The sequence below is a fragment of the Macaca mulatta genome, chromosome 17, assembly GCF_049350105.2.
Source record: "Macaca mulatta isolate MMU2019108-1 chromosome 17, T2T-MMU8v2.0, whole genome shotgun sequence".
Taxonomy (NCBI): domain Eukaryota; kingdom Metazoa; phylum Chordata; class Mammalia; order Primates; family Cercopithecidae; genus Macaca; species Macaca mulatta.
The window spans coordinates 73447352-73473911 of NC_133422.1; the positions used below are offsets into that span (position 1 = coordinate 73447352).

Below are 26560 nucleotides of genomic sequence, written 5' to 3' on the forward strand. Positions count from 1 at the left end.
GCCGAGGCAGGAGGATAATGAGGTCAGGAGATCGAGACCATTCTGGCTAACACAGTGAAACCCCACCTCTATTAAAAATACAAAAAATTAGCTGGACATGGTGGCAGGTGCCTGTAGTCCTAGCTACTCAGGAGGCTGAGGCAGGAGAATAGCATGAACCCAGGTGGCAGAGCTTGCAGTGAGCAGAGATGGTGCCACTGCACTCCAGCCTGGGTGACAGCATAGGAAAGAAAGGTAAGCAGTAGAAAGGCTGTTACAACAGGCTAGGCAAGAAATAATATGGATCTAAACTAGTGAAAATGAGAAGATGGATTACAGAGGCATTTTAAAAAGGTAGGCTACAGAGAACATACTAAAAAACACCAGGTGTGATATGAGAAGGAGTGGAGAAGCACAGAAGATTGAGGTTTTAATCTTAGGCAACTAGGTAAGTAGTAAAGTCATTAAGAAGGACAGGAACAAAGCAAGAGGATAAATAATCTTTTGCATGGGATGGGGGATTATGGATATGGTTTTTTAGATATACAAATTCCCCCATCCCAACTCTAGCCGTTTTATTTATTCTAAAAAAAAAAAAAAAAAAAAAAAAAAAGGATACATGTGCAGAACGTGCAGGTTTGTTACATAGGCATACATGTGCCATGGTGGTTTGCTGCACCTACTGACCCATCCTCTAAATTCCCACCCCTCAGCCCCCACCCCCAACAGGCCCTGGTGTGTGTTGTTCCCCTCTCTGTGTCCATGTGCTCTCAATGTTCAATTTCCACTTATGAGTGAGAACATGTGATGTTTAGTTTTCTGTTCCTGTGCTACTTTGCTGAGGATGATGGCTTCCAGTTTCACCCATGTCCCTGCAAAGGACATGATCTCATTCCTTTTTATGGCTGCATAGCATTCCATGGTGTGCATGTACACATTTTCTTTATCCAGTCTATCACTGATGGTCATTTGGGTTGGTTTCATGTCTTTGCTATAGTAAATGGTTCTGCAATAAACATATGCAAGCATGTATCTTTACAGAATGATTTACATTATTTTGTCTTCCCATTCTTTATATGACACATCATGTCAAGGTAATAGATTTCGTTTAATCCTCACAATAATGCACCCTCATCTTATGTTAAAAAAAAAAAAAAAAAAAAAGACTTCAAGGTTAATTTATCCAATGTTATTTATTTATTAATTCAATTATTCAAAAAATATTTATCAGGTATCTTCAGATACTGGGGGCTTTGGAAATGAAGGGGATAGGCAGCAAGGAGCTTAGAGTTTAAAATGGAGCTTAGAGTTTAGAATGAAGGAGACAGAAAACAAACAGGTCACACAATTAAATGAACAAGATAATTTCAGACAGTGATAATGGCTGTGAAGACAATACTAAAATATTAATTGCTAATTATGGACTGTTAAAAGGGTATTTTAAGTTTTATTTCATTTAACTCTTACTATTACTTACAACATAGGTAGTACTATTAACCCCACTGCACAAAAGACAAAAACTGAGATACAGAAAGGTTAAATATCTTCATCTAAATCACAGAGCTAGTAAGTAGACAAGATTAGTGTTCGGTCATACGGAGTCTGGCTCCAAGGTTTGTGCTCATAATCACCATGCTCTACTGTCTTACCCAACCACGATTTTATTATGGTCTTCTATTAAGGGAGTAGAAAGTGCTGAGTGAAAGGGCTGCTTTAAATTGAATGATCAGAAAAGGCTTTCCTTCATCTGAGGATTGATGGAAATAGTCACGTAAAGATCTGCAAGGAGAATATTCTAAGTAAAGGAAATAAACACAGCATGTTTTAGAAATAAAGTCTAGCAGAACTGGAGTAGGATGAGCTAGAGGTGTTAAGAATGAGATGAAGAAGAGGTGGCAGATGCAGACTAGCCAGTGAAGAGTCTGGATTTTACTCTAGGAAAACACTGAATAGTTTTAGGCAGGAGATTTAAATAATTTGATTTGTACTTTATTAAAAGACAGTTTTGAGTATGGTAAAAAATGAATTGGGTAGGGAAAGGAGGGACAAAATGGAAGAAGGGAAAGTTGAATCCAGGAAGTCTGATTCTAGAGTTAAGTTCTTAACCACCATACTCTGTGGTAAATTTGAGGTATACAATCTCTGGTAAAGGCACAAAAAAGATAGATGAAAACATGAACCTGTAGTTCAAGAGAGAATGTGAGGTCAAAGATTTTGATTTTGTTTTGTAATCTCTGACATATAGGCAGACAATTATTAAAGCCCTAAGATAACTGATTTTAAATTTCATTTCTGATGGCTCAAGAAATAAAAATAGAGCAAAAAAGGAAGCAAGCCCAGGTCACAATCAATGAAGTCTATTCCTTCCTCTTCAGAACACTTCTTTTCATATATTAATAACAGGAAATATTACTTATTGCCCGGAGTATTTAGAGCCTTTATCCTCTCCCAAAGGGAGCTGAGGCATGGGTGAAGACTTGTCCATAAGGACAAGCCTTGGGGTTGCTGTGCCGTAAAATGAAATGCACTCAGGGAGATACTTATCAAACCCATAGATCTCACTAAAGACATAATGACAGAAAACATAACATTCCTGCATACATATTTATAGAAAGAAAAACCATTAATTCAATTATAACCAAGTTTGATACAAATCAGCTAATATCCCATACTATTAAGGTGAGTTAGTAGCTGAGGACAAAAATAGCTGCTCTACTAAATCTTCATAACAGTTGGTGACATAGCATGATCCCTGCCTCAAGTGGCTAGGGAAAAAAAAAAAAAGTGGCACAACTGAACAGCGATATGGAGAGAGGGCATGGAACTTTCAGATGCTTTACAAGTCAATTCTTCACATCTCTTCAAATTAAAAAATCACTAAGGAACATCTAACTCTACCAATGATAAGTATATCCACATTGCTTGGCACAGTTTAGGAGCAGTAATTAAAGTCAAGGGAATTTAGGAATACAAGAAATCCAGTACTTAACTGTTCCCTTCAGCTTCTTCCCTTTCTTGATGTTTCTTACCATGTGGAGGTATGACACGCTTCACATTCCCCACTACATATTCAGACTGAGAACAGGCCCTTCTGCTTAGAGTAGAAAATGGTGGACATAGTGGAGTCATGCTACCAAGCTATAAAAGTAGAGTGATGGTGGTCACAATAGAGAGATGTAAAAATTACATGGACTTTTGCTCTGATAAATGTGAGAAGAAAGTTACTGTGCTTAACTGAGTAGTACCACAATATGTGGCTACTAGTACTGGAGAAAAAGGACTGGGGCTGAAGGGACCGCTTAGTATTCCTAACAGCACATGCTGTTTTTTCTCACTCAAATGCCTTTGAAGGATGAAATCTGCATTCTTCAAAGCTGGGCTTAAATCCTTTTTGATAAAGACCTTCCTTATCCCTGCAACCTAACTGCCATTCTCTGAACCCATACTGCTGTCTCTATTATTTGGCTTAATATCTGTTTAGCATTCGTTTCATTTATTTTCATGTCATGCCTTCATTAACTATGACTTTTCTGGAAGCAGGGACCATGTTTTGCTGGATTTTTTCCCTTAATATAAACAATTTTAACCATTCACAGAAGTAGGGAGAACATAATAAACTCCCATTTACTCATAATGCATATTCAACAGTTATCAAGATTTTTGTCTTATTTCCTTTGTATGTATATCCTTTGTCTTTTGCTAAAGTATTTTATAGTCCATGTTTTAGGATGCATTTCTAAAAGAAAATATGGTGCCATGGACTAAATGTTTGTGTCCCCCATAAATTCTTATGTTGAAACCTAATCCCTAATGTGATGGTATTTGGAGGCAGGGCCATCAGGAGGTAGTGGTATAATATTTAAAGGTAAGGTTCTGGGGCCTATAGGTCAAAAGGTTCAAGCCCTCATAAGTGGGATTAATACCCTTAAAAAGATGTCCCAGAAAGCTCCTTTGTTCTTTCTGCCATGCGAGGATACAGCAAAAGGACACAGCTGTCTATGAAGCAGGAAGCGGGCCTCACCAGACCAGCTGGCAGCTTGATCTTAGACTAAGTCTCCAGAACTGTGAGAAATAAATTTCTGTTGCTTATAAGCCAATCAGTTTATGGTATTTTGTTATAGCAGCTCAAAAGGACTAATATAAATGGTGTTTTCTTAAGTAACCATGATACTTAAACAAAATTAACAGTGATTCCTTGGTATCATTTCATTTAATTCTTGCTTCATATTCAAATTTACCCAGCTGCCTCTAAAATGTCTTTCAACAATCAGTTTGTTACTAATCAGTATCCCAACAAGTCCACAGTGCATTTGGTTAAGTTTCGTAGTTCTCTTTTATTGTAAAGCAGCACTCTCCCTCAATGACTTAGAAGAAACCTAGTCATTCTTCCTATTGAGTATCCCACATTCTCGATTTGTCTCTATGTTTCCTCAGTCATAGGAGTTATGTTTTTTAATTCAATTACTCAAAAGATATGTAGTAGGAGCAGCACGGAAGCCAGAATCCTATAAAATGCAGTGGCTGCAATAGTGACTACATATTATAGCCCTGGCTCAAACAGAACAAAGTAATAAAACAATTACACAAAGTGTTTATTATTAGCAGTTGTGACATGTGCTAAGGGAAAGGACAGGTAATAAGAAATCACAGCAAGGGAACACAACCTTCTTTAGGGGTCAGAGAGAGTATTTAGCTTGTTCAAAGCATCTAGCACAATGTTAAGTAAGAAAAAATTCATTATTTCTGGGTTAGCAAGTGGAGTAAGTCTTTTTCATATATTACTCTTATAAACTTAAAGGTCATATCACCATCCCTTGAGCTCTGAAAATCAAATCCGAATCTCTTAGAAGTCCAAGTTAGGGGAAACCGAAGGGCCAAACAGGTGGCTTCCTCCAGGTGAAATAAATACATTTAGAAGCATAATAAGAATTCAGAAAGTGGCTAAATAGATAAAGCCAAAGGAAAAGACTGCATTTTCTGGACCATGAGTTTGGATATTAGGACAACGAATTTTTGGCAAGGAACAGGATGAATATTATTGAAACCTAGAAGAATATGCTTAGTAGGCTATCTGCCACATTGCTCAAGAGGGATTTTAAGTTAAAATCGAGGAAGGAAAAATGTCCAGCCAACACTTTCATTTTAAAAGATTATAGCATTGTTTTTAAAAGACTGTATGTAAAATATATTAGCTTTTATACAATACCATGTTCTTTAGACCAGGGTAAATATTATTTGAATCTCCTTTGTTCATACCAGATTTTAGTCAAGCTTTTGGGAAATCGCGTGATATCTGTTGGAGCATCTTAGAAAGAAATTCATTCTGCGATGGACTGAGTCATGTCCTCACCCTCCCCTCCAAATTCGTATGTTGAAGCCCTGACCCCTAATGTGTCTGTATTTGGAGATAAGATCTTTAGGAAGCAATTAAGGCTAAACGAGGTCACTAGGTGTTCTTTTAAGAGGAAAAGAGACCAGATTTCTCTCTCTCCCCCAACCATATAAAGACATAACAAGAAGGCCACCATCTGCAAGCCAGGAAGAAAACCCATATCGCAACCTGACTCTGCCAAATTCTGATGTGGAACTTCTGGCCTCCAAAACTATGGGAAAATAAATCTGTTGTTTAAGCCACTCGCCTATAGCATTTTGTTATGACAATCTGAGCTAATACACCTTCCTAATATTTTTTCCCTCTCTAGTGTGTAAACTTTAAAGCTCTCTCTTCTGTATGATTTGTAGAATATTTCTGCTCAACTTGTAGGATACATTGGAGACTAAGGCCAAGTGTATAAAAAAGTATACCCTGACACTTAACCAAGTAGAAAAGAGAAAAATAATTAGTCAAGGCACTTCCTAAACCAAGGGAATAAAATGGAATGGGTGATTTTTATTCACTCGCATTTATTTGTGAACTCTTGAAATGTCTTATTCTTTTCCATACAAATAGGAGCTCTCCTCAGGTGAACCAGATGTGGGTATTTTCAGCTGTGGTCAGCTTTTCTCTGAATCCCACTAGGGTTTGGTGATGCAGAGTAAACAAGGCTATAAATCAAACGCAATGCATTTAATACCTCAATGCATTGCAAATTGATCTGGAATACGGTTTTCAGCTCAAATCACTTTTTAAGTGAACTGTTCCCTTCCCCTAAAGGGAAGCAATGGAAGTTAAAGATGGAAAAATCCTAAAGTTATATTGGATTCAGATGTGCAGTTCCTTTTTTGAGAGTTGAAAGAGGCCATGTTTCCTCAGGTGAGATTCTTCAGTTCTTTATCCAGTTTGACCCATGGATATTTTAAAACACACATCCTTGTGGCTGGCATTAAATGCGAAAGCTGGTGGGCAAGTTTTCAAGAAATAAGAGCTACAAACAAAATAGCTTTCGTTCCATTCAGCATGCTGTGGGAAATGGCTAATGGACAAGCATTACTATGACCAGCAAGGCAAGCTGCCAATAAATGATAGGCGTAGAGATTCAAACCACTACATAACAGTAACGCTTCCTAAGGTTATTTCACTAATTTGTCAAAGTAGGACATTATCTGAAGTGAAAGAAAAACGGGGTTGGAGAACACAGGGGAAGAAACTATTTAAACGTAAAAGCCATGCTTCTTTCTCATTGGTTAGTTATCTCTGCCTCCAGTAATTATGGTTAGCGTCCGCCATTTCCTGATACCACATCTGGTTTTACCAAGGGCAACATTTCCTGCTTTTCAAATGACAAGCAGAGAGCTATTTCTGGTAGGATAAATTTCTATTGTTTGCTTATTCCTGCACTGTCTTTTTCCATTAGAAAGAAATGAAGTCCAGTGGTTGGATGGGAAGAAAGTGTGGAGTTCTCATATGCCATCCCTCAGAGAGGTTGCTGGACATTGGGGGCCATATTGTCTTCTCATCTGTCATTTTTTTTTCCTAGAAAAAGAAGAACCTTAAGTGCTGCCTGCGATCTTTTCTCCATTTGCAACCCTTAAATCCCAACTCTTTCTTAAAATATTGAACAAATTGTTAAGCAGTCCAATGCTTGCAAATTCTTATCTTCTGGAATGGAATAGAAACTATTCCATAAGGGAAGAATAAATTCACTTAATTGTATAGTTTTAAATCAGTAAAAAATTCAATGAACAATGTCCTAAATTCTATTTCAGATAGGCTTTTTAGTGTAATGGTTAAGAGCACAGACTCTGGGGTTGGGCTATCTAAGGTCAAATGCTACTTCTTTTTGCTTTTTTGAGACAGAGTCTTGCTGGAGTGCAGTGGAGTGATCTCAGTTCAATGCAACCTCTGCCTTCCGGGCTAAAGTGATTCTCCTGCCTCAGCCACCCGAGTAGCTGGGATTACAGGCACCCACCACCACACACAGGTAATTTTTTTGTATTTTTTGTAGAGATGGGGTTCCACCATGTTGCCCAGGCTGGTCTCGAACTCCTGAGCTCAGGCAATGCACCCAACTCTGCCTCCCAAAGTGCTGGGATTACAAGCATCAGCCACCGTGCCCAGCCAGTCAAATGCTATTTCTAACACTTCCACTTGTGCAGATTTAGGTAAATTAATTTAATCTCTTTATGCCTCCATTTTCTCATCTGAAAACAGAGAATACTAATAGTTCTTCATTACAGGTTGTTGTATCTTGCAAAGAGAAAGAACTATATGAACATTAACTACTACTAAGACTATCTAAGAAAACAACTAAAGGGCATTACCTTAATCTCACTACTATGTTAGTACTATTAAACAGTTATATGTAAAACTAAGTCAATGCTCACTTGTGCTAGGTCACATTATTCATCAGATAAGAAAAAAGGATAGGCGTAAAATTCTTTCTTTAAAATTAGCCTTAACCGAGCCTAAAATTTTACCAACAACATGGAGTATAAACTTGACTTTTAGAGGCAAGCCATTCTACCTAAATCTATATGATTAAATGAAGAATCAAGCAAAAAACAAACCCTCACAGCAGCCTAGTCTGAAATATTGACATAAACTGAAACATTGCTCTGTGAGCAAAATACATACTTTTGAGGTGATCTGTTATCAACTTCAGCCTTCAGTCGTAAATTCTCCCTCACCAGGCCACCATTTTCCAATTTCAATTTTTTATTTGCCTAAAAGAACAAATTGAAACTAAGCAAAAGCTAAAACAAAAGTGCCTTGTAAAAATTACAACATGAGCCATCTGTATTTTCTAGAGTGATAATATTATCAGAAAACTGAATAGTAGAACATGGCCTTCAGAAACTTAAAATCACTACTGGCAATGACTTCTGAAACTGTGAATACTACTAAGCATTTTAAATCCATATTCCCTAAGCACTTTGCAAATCTCCTATCCAGGGAAATAAACGAAGCTATGCTAGTTAGCTTACAGTCATTAAGGGACCATACTAATGGCAAACATATGTGGGATTTTTTTTCTTTTTCACATAACTGAATACTCTAGGCAAGGTAACATTATACCACATGCAGTATCGGCAAACTAATGCTGAAGAGTTAATTCATGAGCTATGAAATTCATTTCTGGGGTGCTGTTTAAAAATGTTTTTTTCTAGTGATAACAAATCTAATATCATTTAACCACTTGATTTTTTTCCTTCAAAAAGGCCTTTCCAATGTTCTGGCTCACAACTTCTAGGGCCCTCAAAATTGGATCTATCTATCCATCCATCCATCCATCCATCCATCCATCCATCCATCCATCCATATATATTTTCTGAAACAGAGTATTGCTCAGTTGCCCAGGCGGGAGTGTAGTCATGTGATCTTGGCACACTGCAACCTCCAGGGTTCAGATGATTCTCCTGTCTCAGCCTCCCGAGGAGCTGGGACTACAGGTGTGTGCCACAGCTAATTTTTGTATTTTAAGTAGAGACGGGGTTTCGCCCTAGTAGCCAGGCTGGTCTTGAACTCCTGGCCTCAAGTGATCCACCTGCCCTGGACTCACAAAGTGTTAGGAATACAAGTATGAGCCACTTCCCTGGCCTGGATCAATCTTTTCTAATAAATTCCATGAATTGTTCTTTGATTAAACAAAAACCTTCCAAGTATGATTTTCTTTCTTGAATTGTGTAACACCTAAAAATTACCTAACAGGACACCAATTGCTAGAAAATCTAGAGGCTCAACACTGATTCTGGACACACTGAAAACTAGTGTGCTTAAATTTTAGAGTCTTCTTAGAAGCTACTTCCTTTAAATTCCCTACTCACTGCTTTTATGTATTACAAATAAAAATAACACTCCCTAGACTAGAAACCAACTTCACTAACCTGGGCAAGGGAAATTGTTTGACTAGAACATTTATATTCAAAGTGAATGGGTCACAAGAATAACTGTCACCAAAAAAGGTTTAAACCAAGAAGCCTTAAAAACGTATTTCAAAAATTTGGCCATTACTTTTATGAATTTCCAGAACTTCCGACTGTATTACTTATCTACCCACATACGCTGCATCGCAAGGATCACAGGAGAAATAAGGTAGAGAACATTATTGGGGGCATAAAGTCTAACTCCCTTACTTAGACCCATCCAGGTTCCCTCTGGGCTCTAGGCATCTGTTTATCTTTATGGATGCACACCAACCAGGACTGTGGAGAGTTAATTCTTTAAGTGATTGATAAACACCATTACTGCTTCTCTGAAGATATAAGGAAAGCCATTTACTTCCTCATATATGCAGACAATGAATTAAGCTCTCAAGCATAGCACCATAAGGGCAGGCACTTAGTGAATGCTTTTTGATGATGATGACAAACTTAAATTAGAAACTCATTTGATCTCCTTTCCCCTTCCCTGCCCCCTACCACTACTGTATAGCTGTATTTCGAAGTCTCTCAATAGTCCTTTGACTCTCTAATACTTCTCATTATAGGCTTGCTAGTTCCTCAACTATCAGAGATATTTTCAAGTTCAAGAGGGTTAGGTGAGTAAAAGTTATGAAGGGCAGAGTTCTGCCTACCTGTTGCACCTAAAAGAATAATGAATATTTCAGCTAACTCTTCTGCATTCTCAACACTGATTGGGTAATGACACTGGACTCGTGATGGTTCAAAACTCATCCAGTCCAGGTAATATCAGAAAAAAAGTCCACGTCATTCATGCTAAGTAGTCCTTTATTCTGAATCTTTTGTATTCCTGTATTTGATTTATAGTATGTTATTATTTTGCACTCCACACTTTAGTTTTTGTCTCTGCAATCCATGTTTCTTTATTTAGTTATGTCCCCGTTTATAGCCTATTACCTACTAGCATCACTAGGCATCGAAAATGGACTTATTCAATATCCCAAATAATTCTGAAGTCTCAGGGTAGCTTTGAGTCTTGAATTTAACATGTGACCATTATAAGAGGAAAGGAAAATTAACTGTGCTTTATGTATTCTTCTTTAACATCCATCCCTCATGTCACCCTTATAAGCCTCATGTTCTAAGAAGTATTTACTGCCAAAACTTTAAACAAGTTTAATAACTACAAAGGAGACCATATATGCTTACCAACGGCTCAAGAAGAACCAGGGAAATTAAAGGGAACAAGGCAAATTGACAAATACTGTAATTTCCCAGTAGGCATTCCTTTTGGCATCCTCTTGTTTTCTAACAAATCAACGTACTAACGCTGGCCATCAATACCCAAAGAAACTACACACTTCCCCTTCCTACACACTTATAATACACTCAGTACAATTATGTCTGTAGTTTCTATTTTCTCTAAAAGCACCAGGTTCTCTTTTCTCCTCACCCTGGCCTTTTCTGAACCCAAACAACATTTATTTTATATGTGGAAGATAGCTCACATCTAACATCTAAGTTGCAGATATTTCTCTGCTACTTAACCTGAGGACCTCAGAGCCAATATACAGGAGAACTTCTTTAAAATACCATATGGATCTCATTAATAATTTTGGGAGATAAGACTTAGAAATTTCACACAGGAACAGTATTTTAAGGAAATGCAAATAGTTGAGTATGTGACTGCAGAACTGAGTACTACAAAGCCAACTCCATAGGGTACAAGAGAATTCCACTGTGGATAAACTTGAACTCAAGCTAAAGGCTGGTCACTTGGGTCAAGACAGCGTTGTAGGAGTTGACTGTAACATCTAGTGCTGATGGCATGGATCTTATCTCCCTTTCTAGGCTGAAAAATCCTAGAGGTTTGCCTTTCTCACCATGCTGTACCTTGTTCAAAGAATAATTGAAAAAAATGAACCAGTTTCATAAACCACAATATTCTTTTGCACGGAGTATTCTAAAGCAGCTGCTTATTGCTGTCCTGGAATTAGTCACTAAGCCTTTATTTATCTATCTACAATATTAAAAATAAGAGAGTGATAGCAATAGAAAAGATAAAGTCAAAACTTTTCCTTTCATAGGTGCAAAAATGAGTACGTGTTTTAGGTACACAAGGGAAGTCGCTGATACAAGCTTAAAAAAACTATAGCAAACCACAAAGAGGACGAAACAGAAACACATCCTTTAAATTGGCATTACTCTTCTAGAAGAAGATGCAACCTTATAAAGAAGCACTACAGTCTCTAATTATAGTCACAAATGGAACCACCTGGTATTTCTTGGCAGTTAATGATATTTAAATGAGAAAAAGTATTCCTATTGCATATAAATGCTAATCCAGAGATTCTGTCCTTTCCTCACACATCATCTGATGATGAGTCAAGATAATACGGCTATTTATGCTTTTGAAGGTACTTATTTTAAAAACAACCATAATAGATTTTTAAAAACCACAACTTACCTCCTTTAGCTTATCCACATCATCTTTCACTTTTTCATAGATTTCATTAGCTGTTCTGAGTTTTTTCTTCCACTCTGCTACAGTTTCTGGGTTAATTTTAGTTGGATTATCTGTGACTAGATGTTTGTCTTCATTTTGGTTGCCCTGCACCAAGGTTAAAGGATCCAGAATAGTTTTGATCTGTGACTCCAAGCTGAGATTTTTACTCTTAAGCTCTTCTACTTCTTTCTGTAAACAATCTATTTCGTCCTGAAAAAGCATTGCATAGTCATGAGGCAGGCATAGACACTAAACACATACATACATATGCTAAACTGAAGCCAACATGGTTTGAATTTTGTACTTAAAATTCTGTAGACACATAGATTCTTTACACATCAAAAGAGTTTTGTAGGGAGAAAGTCACATACAGTTTAAATTCTCAAAATGTGGCCTGACTGATAAAAATTGGGATTTATACTGCCTTCATTTTAATTCAATGTTAGTTGTGATTTTTAAAAATGCCAAACCTTTGATTCTATTTAAGGTATCATCCAGAAAATAAGAAAAGTCACATGAATTCCAACAGGCAAGTAGATTCCATTTCAGAAAAAAACAAAAAACAATAAAAAACATTAAACTTCTTTACTGGGGGAATTTAAAAGTACATTGAGAGGGGGCTGGGTTAAAAAAAAAAAAGGTACAGTTTGTCCCCACCTAATCCCCACATCTACAGGGGATTGGTTCGAGGACCCTTAGGGATACCAAAATCCATGGATGCTCAAGTTCCTGACGGAAAATGGCTAGTGATATATTTGCATATAACCTATGTACATCCTTCCATACATTTTAAATTGGCTCTATTTATAATAACTAATACAATGTAAATGTCATACAAATAGTTGTTAAACTGCATTATTTATAGTATTTTTTTAAAAATTTTCAATCTTGGTTGTTTGAATCCACAGATGATGAACCCTTGGATATGGTGGGCTGACTGTACAGAGTTATCAAGATGATCATGCCTGTAATTCCAGCACTTTGGGAGGCCGAGGAGGGTGTGCCAGCTGAGGTCAGGAGTTCAGGACCAGCCTGGTCAACATGGTGAAACCTCACCTCTACTAAAAATACAAAAAATTAGCTGAGTGTGGTGGTAGGCGCCTGTAGTCCCAGCTACTTGAGAGGCTGAGGCAGGAGAACTGCTTGAACCCAGGAGGCAGAGGTTGCAGTGAGCTGAGATCATGCCATTTGCACGCCAGCCTGGGTGACAGAGTGAGACTGTCTCAAAAAAGAAAAAGATGATCGTTAGGGTTTTGTTTGATATTTTCACTTCTATATTTGAAGTATGAGTGAAACCATCTATCATTTCCTTCTACTTTTCATTTCAGAATAATATCAGAATAATTTTTAACTTTTCTGGATTCTGGTTCTTCAATTACTACTGTTACTATTGCAAGTATTAGCTTTCCCACTCTGGAACTGTTTATTATCTTAAAACCAGTCACTAAACATTTGGGTTAGAATTTCTTACTATGATGCCATTTATTCATCTATAATAAATATGTAACCTTAAATTGAGGTTTTTAAAAATTCTGTTAGAAAATAAACTCCCAAGTAGCTCAAGTGATCTTCCAAAGGATTTATTTGTTTACTATCTGAGTATGATATTCATTATATAAAAATACATTTTAGCATTAAATGTCACACAGATAGTACTACTTACTATTTTAAATTGCAATACATTTCAACTTAAATAGCATTTTTATAAAACAAGCAAATTCATATATGTGGGGAACACATATATGAATAAACATTTATTTAATAATGTATTTATGCCCCACTGCATTCCAAAAATTTTTGAGGCAGTTGAGGTAGCTTCCATGTATACAGTTAAACTGAAAGACATTTTGAGTCAAAAGAGGGGATCAATAATATCTCCTTCTGTAGTCAACACTGGGCTTAATGTGTGCTATTCAAAAGTGTGTGTATTCTATTTGCATGAATTTATTTGTAAAAATAGCATCACCATGTTCAATCATCCTGTTCATTCACCTTTAGACAATAATTAGGAAATAGCACATTTCACACTAAAATCTCTGTGCTGGCAGTCGACATAAGGTATAGTATTTACTTTACTAGCATTGATCAGGCTTATAATCATCAGTAATTTCATAGGCAGAAGCAACTGATGACTGTAGAGGTTGGACTGGCTTTCATAAGGAGATTTCCCTTTTCTCCCAACTTCTTCAGGAAGCAAATAAAAACGACATGTCTGCAGATGTACAAATTTTAACTTAAAAAAAAAAAAAAAGAAAGAAATGCTTCCATCTGTTCCTTTTTTCTGGAATCCCATTCCCCCCTTCCTTGGTACTTAAAGAAAAAAAAAAATAAAACAAAAAATCTCTTTCCTCTATTTTTCAAAAGGAAAAAAGAAAAAATTTATCAAATAATTTTTTATAAGCTTTTAAAACTAAGTTTCATTGGATATTTACTCTAAGAAGTCTGGGGTCTGAGGTAGGTCAGTTTTTACCTTGAATTCACTGCTAATATAATTTTAAACTTTAATTATTGTTTACCTCATACTCTTTGTGTAATAATTCAAGTCTAGTTTTCCGAAGATGCTTCCTGACTGTGTGGCTTAGCGTAGGTTCACTTTCACTTGTTCCTCCTATAGGGAAAAAAAAAAAAAATTCCTAATTTTTCGTTCTGATTCGGGAAGAATGAAAATGATCCTTTTTCATATTGTTTTATATAGCTTCCTAGCTTCATATCTACCCTTCCCCTTACATACACACTTGGGGCTAACATCTAGGCTTTTTCTCTATCCTAATCCTGAGGAAAAAAAAATACATCAAATAACACCATAAGAAATATCTTCAGTAATACATTCATACTGTGTTTACATATTTATATATCTTATCCCAGCAAACTCAGTAGAGGAAAGGGCTATATATTATCATATTTGGACTACTTCAAATTCTGAAAACTAGACTATATTTAAATAATAAAACCAATTATTATATTTACATTTAACCAACAGATTATATAAAAATGTATTACTGGCCAGGTGCGGAGGCTCACACCTGTAATCTCAGCACTTTGGGAGGCCGAGATAGGCAGATCATGAGGCCAGGAGATCGACACCATCCTGGCTACAGTGAAACCCCATCTCCACTAAAAATACACACACACACACAAATTAGCTGGGTGTGGTGGCGGGCGCCTGTAGTCCCAGCTACTCAGGAGGCTGAGGCAGGAGAATGGCATGAACCTGGGAGGTAGAGCTTGTAGTGAGCCCAGATTGCACCACTGCACTCCAGCCTGGGTGACAAAGCAAGACTCCGTTTCCAAAAAAAAAAAAAAAATTACTGCTATATACCTATGTATGTAGATTAATGTGTCTTTTCACGGATTCTATCAGCCTAGTTACAATGGACTGTAAGTCATGGCATTAACTATATGTCATGACTTGTTACAAATGCACTCACAATGAATCTTCCTGAGAGCTCTTCACTGATGCTCTGGTTACCTTCTTTGTACTTCTTAGCATTATAATAATAGCAAAGGCATTTTACAGATGTTCTTTTTCAGGATGTTCTATCCAAATGCAAAAACAGATGAACTATTTTCCTTGAGAGCATTTATGAAATATCACTTAGGTATGAATGAATAAAGGTAGGATATGGGATGAGAAGAAAAGCTGGGGAAAAATATTCAGATCATCAAAGTTCATATTCTGCAAGAAAAGACTTGACTCCTTGGTGAAATTCAGCAGGTAAAAAAAAAAAAAAGCAAAAAAACACAAAAAAACAGAGGTTAACCCCGTAGCATGCAACACAGCAGAGAACTAGTCCTCTACCAGACTCCACCCAGGTACCAAGAGCCAACTCTGATTGCTCCTTCATATCTCTTAATTTCCTAAGTACTACTAGTTCTTTTGCTCTGCAGCAAATATATTCCTTTCTATTTGCTTTGTAAAAATCTTGGCCGGGCACAGGGGCTCACGCCTGTAATTCCCAGCACTTTGGAAGGCCAAGGCGGGCAGATCACCTGAGGTCGGGAGTTTAAGACCAGCCTGACCAACATGGAGAAATCCCATCTCTACTAAAAATACAAAATTAGCCGGGCGTGGTGGTGCATGCCTATAATCCCAGCTACTCGGGAGGCTGAGGGAGGAGAATCACTTGAACCCAAGAGGCAGTTTGTGGTGAGCCGAGATCGCGCCATTGCACTCCAGCCTGGGCAACAAGAGCGAAACTCAGTCTCAAAAAAAAAATAAATAAATAATCTTAATTTAAGTCCATTTTCCCTAACTTGGGACTATTAACAATGACTTCTTAGGTTTTCTGAAAAATGTTTTCTACTTGGCTAATTATAGATTCACTTTCAATTTTTCCTAAAGCAAAAACAAGTAGAAATCATTTTAATTTTTACAACCTAAAATAAGTAACTTATATGAGTAGAATAAAAACCAAACTCTGAAAAGGCTCTTTAGAAGTTTTCTTTTTCAAGGATCCTCTAGTTCAAGTTTTACTCCCCCAATGCCCCACCGATATTAGTGTGACACAGAATTTATTTTTTACCCTTAATCCACTTACATATTCTATCACCTAGGTAAAAGCCTCCTACCAGACCTACTCACATCCTGTCTACTCCTATAGTCCAACCTATGTATTACCACACGAGTAATATTCGTAAAGCACATTTTGGATCATACCATCATGCTCAAAACCATCATGCCCGATTCACCCTTCTTCTCAGTCCTACAGCAAGTCCCTGATTTAGCTGTCATTCAAGGTTCTCTGCACTAAAGTCTCAATTTACCTTTTGTCTTATTTCAGTAGTCGAACCCAAAGTAGACTACTGATCATTTCTAAAAACATGCTCTGTGTTTTCCTGTATCTAAACTTTAGTACATGTTATTCTTCCTGCAGGAAATGCCTTCCTTAATTTTCACCAGTTGAAATGTTATCCATCCTTAAATTTAAATGTCCAGCTTAAAGGCCACCTACCTTATGAAGCCCTTCTCAATGTTCTTAGCTGAAGTTTCTTGCCTGAACTCTCTGGGCTTTTTTGGGAGGCCCTTAGCACTCGCTGCTTTTCTTTTGGTTCAGTTGCTATGAAAATGTAAGTTCCGTGAGGCTCTCAGGGTTATTCCTCTTAGCACCTCTCAGTGCCTTGTGCTCCAGTTGCTCCACATACACATTACACAAATTACTCATCCACTCAGTATTATGTTGGCCAAATAGCATCATTGAAAATAGTCTATTTCAATCTTCCCAAAATATATATTATTTGGAGATTGTTTCAAACCTATTCCTATGTGTATATAAAACAGGCCCTTACCTATAATTTCTTTGCAAGGATTTTCAGGAGTGATGGGGACTCTGCAAGCTGGACACTGGCTATTATTCTTCAACCACAAATCAATACAAATTGAACAAAATACATGGTTGTTGATACATATGACAGGCTGACGTACCTTTGAAAAAAAAAACACATCACTTTTAGTACAGGACAACAGTCATAATTAGAAGACCAAATGGTTTTGTTTAGAGCAAACTGCTTCTCTAGATTATAGCAGAGTAGGTGTTTAAGAAGGGACATATCTAGGGCTTTTAAAAACACTGCCTCTGTTGGCCACTTTTCTTTTTACACACATTTAACAGAGATACTAGCTGAGATACCGGATCATGGAGACTGAAGTTTTTGACATAAAATGCTTTATTTTGTACCTAAACCACAGAATTCATGCCAAAAAGAAAATGCTTTTTGTTCCACTAAGGCTGGGACAATTTTGCTCAAACTCTTCTATTTTAACATTATGGAACAGCAGGATTAGATTTTTGAAAATATCATTTAGCACAATCATCCATCTGATGCCTGAATCCTTTTCTCAAATCATTCCACTGTGTTATAGAGTAACAGCAACTATTAAGTACTGATATTTTACTAGAAATTCCCCAAAACCAAACAGTAATGAAAGCTAAAACAATCCAAAAGGCATGAGTTCCACTCTCCAGTAGTTTATAATCTAAACAGCAAACAATGCAGACAAAATTACTGAGATACACCAAATACACAAATCTTTGACTCCAGACTCCATTTAAACAAGCACAAATAATAATATCTTACATTTACAGCACCCCCTCCTTTTCTTTTATTTTTTATTTTTTTGAGTTGGAGTCTCGCTCTTTCACCCAGGCTGGAGTACAGTGGCACCATCTAGGCTCACTGCAACCTCTGCCTCCTGGGTCAAGCAATTCTCCTGTCTCAGCCTCCCGAGTAGCTGGGACTACAGGCGCCCGCCACCACGCCAGCTCACTTTTGTATTTTTAGTAGAGATGGCGTTTCACCATATTGGTCAGGTTGATCTCAAACTCTTGACCTCAGGTGATCCGCCTGCCTTGGACTCCCAAAGTGCTGGGATTACAGGCGTAAGCCACCAAACCTGGCCTATAGTCATATTTTACAAAGGGCTTTCACATGCATCTTTCACCGCCCCAACCCTTTTCCATCTCTCTTTTTAAAAATACCACAACTTGGTGAGGTAAACAGCGTAAATATGCTTTACAAATAAGAAAACAAAGGCATGAAGAAATTAGGTAGCTTACTCAGGGTTAACTGGGTGTTTCGACTGTTTGTAGCTGTTTTATCAGGAGGAAAAAAAGAAAAGAGAAGCTGTTTTGGTTTTCTCCACAGCGTTAATATTACCTGATATTATATGTGTGTTTACATATTTACTGTCTATCTCCCTTATCAGAATGAAACTCCATGAGAGCAAGAACTTCTTTACTCTCATTCATAACTAAACCTTTAGTGCCTAGAAGATAGCTTGGTACTTGGCAGGTACTCAACAAAGGGTTTGTTGAATGATTAACTGCTATTAAGATAGTATTAACATTCAACTAGTTGAGAAAGTTGTCAGAAGGAAATAATGATTTAATATTTTTTCAAATAGCACAAATTTAACAATACAAACAAAAACAGCACAGAAAAATATAGTCTTTCACTTGATTTACATGTTATCTTCACGGTGGGACTCAAAACATTTCATAGCCATTTTCAATATTTCCCTATTCTAATAGTAATTACAGTGTAGAACCTTTCTGCACTAGGAACTGGAAGACTAGAAGGTCAAGGGAAAGCAGAATAAGCAGAGGGAGAATGAAGACGCAGAACCAACACAAACCACTTTTCTTGTAGAAAATGCTTGTGCTGCTCTCTGTCTGACTTAAAAGGATGCTACTGAGTATTCATTAATTTGAAAGGCGCCCCCACTCTCAAAGAAATAATAGATGCACGGCTATTCATGACGGGCAGGTAATCATTTGAGTCTCATTACAAAGAGTTCTCTGGTCTCAGTCCGGCTTTCTGAACATTCTGGTTCTCCCTTGATTATGAACACTAACCCAAGAAAACTAAACAAAGATAATTTGGAATTGATCTAAACTTCTTCTTGGAGAAACTTAATTCTAATCATTCATTTCAACTGGTTTGACAAGATTCATTAAAAAAAAAAAAAATCATGAACCGTAGTGTTTCAAAGTCTTCTTTCAAAGTGGTCCTACCAGCAGCCAGGAGTGAACGCTTATCGCATTCCTGGTCAGAGTCTCAAATGGCAGAGAAACCTGAACTTTATTTGCAGGTTCTATTTTTTTTCTTAAAAATTCATGTGATTTACAAGTCCAGACCATAATATATTTACGTATGTTTTAATTTCATCTTTATGTCATGAAATCTTTTAAGAAGACAAAAATCCCAAACCAAGAAGATACTGCCAACACAAAAATCCCAAACCAAGAAGATACTGCCTTATCTATTCTGTAACTTCCCCCAAACACACACACACACACACACACACACACACACACACACACACACACACACACCATATCCCTGCAATATTCCTAGAAGTACTATATGCCCCAAATTAGGAAGCTCAGGTAAAAAGGGAAGTTATCTACTGGTATCTACTTTTATAGTAGTAAGTTATTTTTTATAAGTTATGAATTCATCTGAAAATGGATAAAAGCCAATGCTCAAGACATAAAAGTGTGCACATTATATCATTATATGAGAGGATTCAAGATGCTCTGCCTCCCTTTCCATTAAAAAAAAAAAAAAAAAACATTTAAAAGCAATCAGTAGGCCAGGCACGGTGGCTCAATCCTATAATCCCAGCACTTTAGGAGGCCGAGGTGGGTGGATCACCTTAGGTCGGGAGTTTGAGACCAGACTGGCCAACATGGAGAAATCCCATCTCTACTAGAAATACAAAATTAGCGGGTTGTGGTGGCGCGTGCCTGTAATTCCAGCTACTTGGGAGGCTGAGGCAGGAGAATCACTTGAACCCAGTAGGCAGAGGTTGCAGTGAGTCGAGATCGTGCCATTGCACTCCAGCCTGGGCAACAAGAGCAAAACACCGTCTCAAAAAAAAAAAAAAAAAAAAAAGGCAATCAGTATTTTTCATGTATTTGCTCCCACAACAAAGGTTAAATATTATCTCCCCAATCTATGAAGTGGTTTTGAGCAACTCGATAGTTGGTGTTATCATATACTGAAGTGGCAAAGATAAGAAAAGCAGATTTCACACAAGGTAAAAATCAAGAATTCTGTTTTAGCCATGCTAAATTTCATGCTAAGCCCATTTTTAGGTGGACAAGTTCAGCACAGCAGGTTTTGAGTCACTGGCATAAAAGATATGGGTATATAAAGCCATAGGACTAGAGGAGATCCCATGAACCAACAAAATAGCTGGAGAAAAGAAGGCATTCCAGCAAGCAAAGGAAGAGGAAGAGCAACCAGCAGAGGAAACTGACAAGGAGGGGTCCTGTGATGTAGGAAAGGAGAATATGATATCACAGAAGTCCAGGCAAGGAAGTTTTTCAAGAGAGAGGCAGCGGCCAGATAAGTAAAATATTGATGAGAGATTGAGTTTGATGTGCACTGAGATGTGACTATGGGATTTAACAGCTTGGAAGTCACTGTGATCAGCTACCGACAAGCACTGTTTCAGTGAATGTTGGGGATGGAAACCTGACTGGAGGTTGAGAGACAATGAAAGATGAAGAAGTGAAGACAGAAAATACAGACAATTCTTTCATGTTTTGCTGTAAAGGAGAGAGCATAAAAATAAGACCACAGTTAGGAATGCCAATGGGAATGATAAAGAGAGGATATTAGTGATGGAGGGAGAGTGATGGGGGTATTACAGCAATAGGCAGCAAAGTCCCTAAAAAGTCAAGAGGGGAAAGGGATTCAAAGCACAAAAGGAGATTTTGGCTTATACAAGAGTGAGGGTTTGTCTTCTTTTGCAACAAAAGGGAAAGTAAGAGGTGTGTGAACGAATACAAAGGGGTTGGAAGATCTGTGGATGGTATAATGAGGAAATTCACGTTCCAACTATTTCAGCTGTTTATCTTTTGTCATTAAATATGGGGTGAGGTTATTAGGTGAAAACGAGAAGGGAGGTGGGTTACAGATTGAGAAAACAGGAGAAAAAAGCAGTAATTTTGAAAAGTGAGAAAGCAAATTTACTAGGGATATGTAGTAGATTGGTATACATTGTTGAGTTCCTTTTCCAGGTCTGTGGTTTCTAATGCAAGGTAAGATTAATTAATGTAGGTGTGTATTTTTCTTATCAATATTTAGCTGTGGAGATTCAGGCAGGAAGTAGATGAGTAGTTTGGTTTATCCAGAGTTGGGGTTTTTGCCAAGGAGGAAGAGACAGGGACTGATGGTAACAAATGACCACAAATAATAAGGGAAACACGTAAGTGGTAATGATGACAGTGAAAAAGTGATAGGGTCAACAAAAATGTCTCGATAAGGTTAAAGTAATGGTGGAGAGTAAGTATGATGGAAACAGGATCGGAGAGTGTGATGCTTATAGTCAAGATACTAAAGGTAGTGTAACTGCTTTCGCTAACGTTTTGTCCTGGGCCATCTTATCTGATATGTTCTATTTTCACTCTCAATCTCATGTGTCACATGGCATTAACATCTATCCTATGCTGACAACTCCCAAGTCTCCCTCTGTAACTGGACCTCAGTAAGTGGCAGAGCTTAGGCTCTGACAGACAAACCTGGGGCCAACTGCCATTTATTGAGCAATCTGACCTTGGGTAAGCCCTTTAGCTACTGTGGGCATCAGTTTCTGCCTCTGAAAACTGTGGCTTAACCTAGCAACCGTTTCATTCAGGTTTAAGATAATACAATGGATGTCAGCACGGACACTTCCACAAAGCAATCCCTCAAAAAAAAAAAAAAGTAATAATATTACTATATCCAAGTGCCTATGAGCCAACTACATATAAGGATACTGCAGTTGCCTCAACCATAACATGTCCAAAATCAAACTTGGCCTCCACACACACTTGCTCCTCTTCCTGCACACCCTCCCATCTAAGTTAATGAGATCACTACTTCTCCACTTGAGCTACAACAGAGCTATGTCTGAATCACTCTTTCTACTTATCCTCACCATCCAAACTGTCACCAGATGCTGGTATTATACATTAAGTCTAAGAAGTCACAGATATGAAGATTCACCAATATTTTATGTGTCACTAAGAATGAAAAACTGTCAATTACAATTGTTAAGATACAACCAGATTCCAGAGATGTTATAATTTGAAAAAAAATGTACATCTCAGAATAGTCAAAACATGACAAATTTACCTCCAAATGTTATTTCACCTCTCATCTATCCTTTCCTTTGCATCTTCACCCCAATGAATTTAAGGTTCTCATTCTTTTACCTTTGATCTACTGCAATGACCACCTCCCAAGCTTACAAATGTTCATTTCAGCACACCTTTCACAATGATGCCAGAGCTACCTTCCTAAAATATGAATAAGCAGCTTTCACTCCTCTCCTACAAAACAGTAATGATTTTTTTCCTGCTCATAGTTCAAGGTATAGCCTTCAAAGAACATAATCTAATTCTTAAACAGCCATTTCCTTTGATATACCATTTCAATATTTGACACAATGCACACTTCAACTTCACAGGTCTACTTATGTTCACCAATAAGAATATGAACATTGAGGGCTCCCTGTTTATGGGCTCCCTGTTTATGGAGCTCCCATTTCTCAGCTTGATATATCCTCCTGGTCTCTCCATCCTCCCTAGACAGTAACAGAGAAAAAAAAAAAAATTCCTTCCCTCCTTTTAAGATGCAAATAAAATGCTACCTCCTCTGCAAGACTTCACTAATCTTTTTCAGAATTAACCAAGTCTTTGATAGGGCACTCTGTTCATTTATTTAATGTTCACCTCTTTCTGCATTGTGCTGTACTTAAAAACTGTTTACATCTTGTCTTCCTTAATAGATTTCAGGCTCACTGACCTGGGGGAGTGTCTTTCTCATCTTTGACAATAACTGTAAGATTAATAAAAGTGAATTTTGATGTACTATAATGAAAGGCTGAGATAATAATCCTAAAAACGTTTCAAGCAGCAAAAGGTCAACAGTCACTGTCAAACTCTGAAAAAGCAAAAGTTTAACCTCCACATTTAATATGCCAAAATGATACGGAACCACCACCACAGGCAGACTGCTTGGCTCTGTCTATTAAGAGCCATTAACAATGTCACCCACAGGAAAATTTTCTGCACTGTTGGATACCTGGTATTATCACCACCTTTATGTTGGAGGATTTCTGAAACAGCTAATTCATTTCTTTGGAAATGAATACTGGAATGAGTATTTACCAGATGAAGATTTCTAGACAACGGAATCAATTAATTTATCTTAGGAGAATAGAAATTTCTAAATAACTACTAAAACAAGTTACTTGTTATATATTTGACTGTAATCTGTGGTAGCAAAACACAAAGAATCTAGCACCCATCCTCTTCTACCCAGATCCTGCTCTGGGCAGAACAAAACACACACATGATTTTCTTTAATAAGATCTTTCCAAGACAAAAAAAAAAAAAGTCATCATTGTCATATTATTAGACTTTCTATCCGATTTACTCTCCAATGAGACCTGTTGCAATAAAACAGAACTCATGAAATAAAAATACAAGACCAAAAAATGGCAATGGTAAGTAACATACAATTCCAAACTCATCTGGAGTAAGCACATTAAAGTGGTATCCTAGGGAGTGGTCCCCAACCTTTTTGGCACTAGGGACTGGTTTCATGGAAGACAATTTTTCCACAGACTGGAGGGTTCCACCTCAGAACATCAGGCATTAGAATCTCATAAGGAGCACACAATCTAGATCCCTTGCATGCACAGTTTACATTCGGGTTCGTGCTCCTATGAGAATCTAATGTTGCCTCTGATCTGATAGGAGGCGGAGCTCAGGTGGTAATGCCACCTCGATCCCTGCTCACCTTCTGCTGTGCAGTCCTGGTTCCTGATAGGCCACTGACTGACCAGTACTGGACTGAGACTGGCGACTCTTGCCCTAGGGTATATCCCCCAGGTGTAAAGGATGGGCCCTTCTTACTGGAATGGGCCTGAGGGGGCAGTCCTTGGGGCAGATATATTAACCTTATAATCTGTTACTCTACTCTGATATTTCATTTCTTTTAAGGATGTTCCAGTCTTAAGAGACTCCAATCTACCACCAAATCCCCTTTCTTAAAAAAAGCAAGTATACTTGGGCAGAGACATGCCCAAGGCTGTTGTTCATTAATATCCATATCATCCTAGACTCACCTACCAGGAGTTATACATTGGCTTCAAACAGCGTTTCTCAGCTTTGTCATTACTAACATTTTGGACTGAAGAAATTTTTGTTTTAGGGGGTTTCCTGCATATTACAGGATGTTTGTCTAACAGCATCCCTGGGCTCTACCCACCAGATGCGAGCAGCAGCTCCTTGAAAACAACGAGAGATGCCTCCACACACTGCCCCATGTCCCTGGGGGACAAAATCTACCTCTACCTAGTTGAGAACCACTAGTATGGGATATTCACAGGAATCTTACTAATAAGCTAGTGGGACTGTTAGTATCAAATCCATTTTCAGTTGTGGAAACTGAGACTCTAAGAAATGATGATATGGGTTATAAATGGTAGAGCTAGCATTTGTACTCAGTGTGATTCAACTGCAAAATCATGTGTTACTTCAACTAAGAAACAGTTATTTCTTCCTTGGAGCAGGGTTAGTGAACAATAATCTGGGAATAATAAATACAAGACGATGTGCCTGAAGGAAGTGAGATCCTGGACACTGATGGAGGTGATGGGAGGGAAGAGGGTATTGATGCACTTTACCAACAGGTCTTGCAATTATATCTATTATAAAATCAACCCCCCTGCCCTTCTAGCATCCTCCCCTCACTAGAGACAAGAGCCTACTCTGCTTCTAGAACGAATACTATTCTTTCTAGTACCTTGTCAAAACTTTATGGGTTTCTCTAGTGAAGACCTGGAAAGACAATAAAAAGGATTAGTCTTTGGTGTAAAAATGACTATGATAGGGGCACTACTACCTCAACATTAGGAATTTGGAAACTTTTCAAAGTAGAATTCCTGGATAGCTCTTGGTTACGTTTTAAGACATCCCTGGCTCTGGGCCAAAATTTAGGTCCTATAACTTAAGGAAAAAAAAACCTGTGTGAAATAAGTCACTTAATGCCTATAGTACTGGTTCCCCATTCCTGTCCAGGTAAAAGGAGAGATGATACATCTCTTCTCTCCCACCTTCATCCCTACCAGAAATGCTTTATTAAAACTGGAACTGTATTTGTCAAGTAAGTATGTCAGCTATTACATACCAACCCTGAAAATTACTAGGATACATCTATGATTTTTGAATTAATTTATTATACACTATGTAAAAATACAATATTGTTAGACTTTTCTGAAAGTGACTAAATCCTTCAAACTTATTTTAAACTGGAAAAAAGAGAAAAATGTAGAACTTGCAGTCCATATGGCTTTTTTCCAAAGCAAATTACTTATGACAATTATGTACAAGGCTGGTTCTTAAATCCACTCTTGGGAACTGAGAGGCAATCAGGACTCAAACATGGGCTCCATGTACTGACGTGGATGACTTGCTGGTCAATCAACAGCTCCAAGTGAACAGTGATTAATGAATTTTGTCATACTGGAGTGAGGACTCTAAGTTGCATAAGGCTTTGTCCCTAGCCCTATCTTTTCAATATTTTAAATAAACAATATGGGTGAGAAGCAGAGAGGCATCCCCTAAGGAAGGGATCCTTTTGATAGCATTCCTTATGGGAAACAGTCTATTAGAGCATACTCCAAGACAAAGGAACTCCTGCATTATAAGGAAGCTGATTTCATTTCTGGTTATTTCAGCCAGAAAGCTTGACCTTAACATTAAGTAGAAATCATTATTTTATGGAGCCACACAAGGCCTGAGTCCCTTCCAAATGAAAAATATTTTAATTATTTAAAGATTCTCTATCATATCCATTCATTCCAGAACTATTTCAGTCCACCTACTTTCCAACCCCAATTTCATTCTCTCCCAAATGCTTTCAAAATACTCTGGTTGTTTATCTTAAAGTGTAGGGCCCAAAACTGGACTCAGAGTCAAATGAGAAATAACCGAATATGATACATTTATGTTGAAAAAGCATTACTTTGCACTTCTCTTGAGAATCTCTTTCACCCTTTCATAAAACCAACTGCGGGCCACATTTGGCTTTCACTCATGGCAAAATGCATGCATGGCCAATAGAAAGTATTACATGCCATAATTTGGTTTCACAGTTTGAGTCTCAATTGAAAAGATAAACCCCGGAATTATCTAGAGGTAAACTGGTTTGTAACAGCCTGGTAGCACTATCAAAATGTCACTTAACAGATACCCTGGGATAGATCATTACTACATTTCTGCTGGCTGGCCCACCAGT

The 26560-nt window shown here is 37.6% G+C and overlaps 1 protein-coding gene across 1 annotated transcript in view; it reads right to left on the reverse strand.

Annotated features, from left to right (window-relative positions):
* Window positions 1–26560, reverse strand: part of OBI1 (ORC ubiquitin ligase 1) — a 42799-nt gene that overhangs the window by 12542 nt on the left and 3697 nt on the right. The window contains exons 2-5 of the mRNA XM_015121272.3: window positions 17051–17186; window positions 14281–14372; window positions 11726–11974; window positions 7994–8082 (exon numbers count right to left, since the gene is read on the reverse strand). Coding sequence (XP_014976758.2) covers window positions 7994–8082; window positions 11726–11974; window positions 14281–14372; window positions 17051–17186 — 566 coding nt within the window. The remainder of the gene's footprint in view (window positions 1–7993; window positions 8083–11725; window positions 11975–14280; window positions 14373–17050; window positions 17187–26560) is intronic.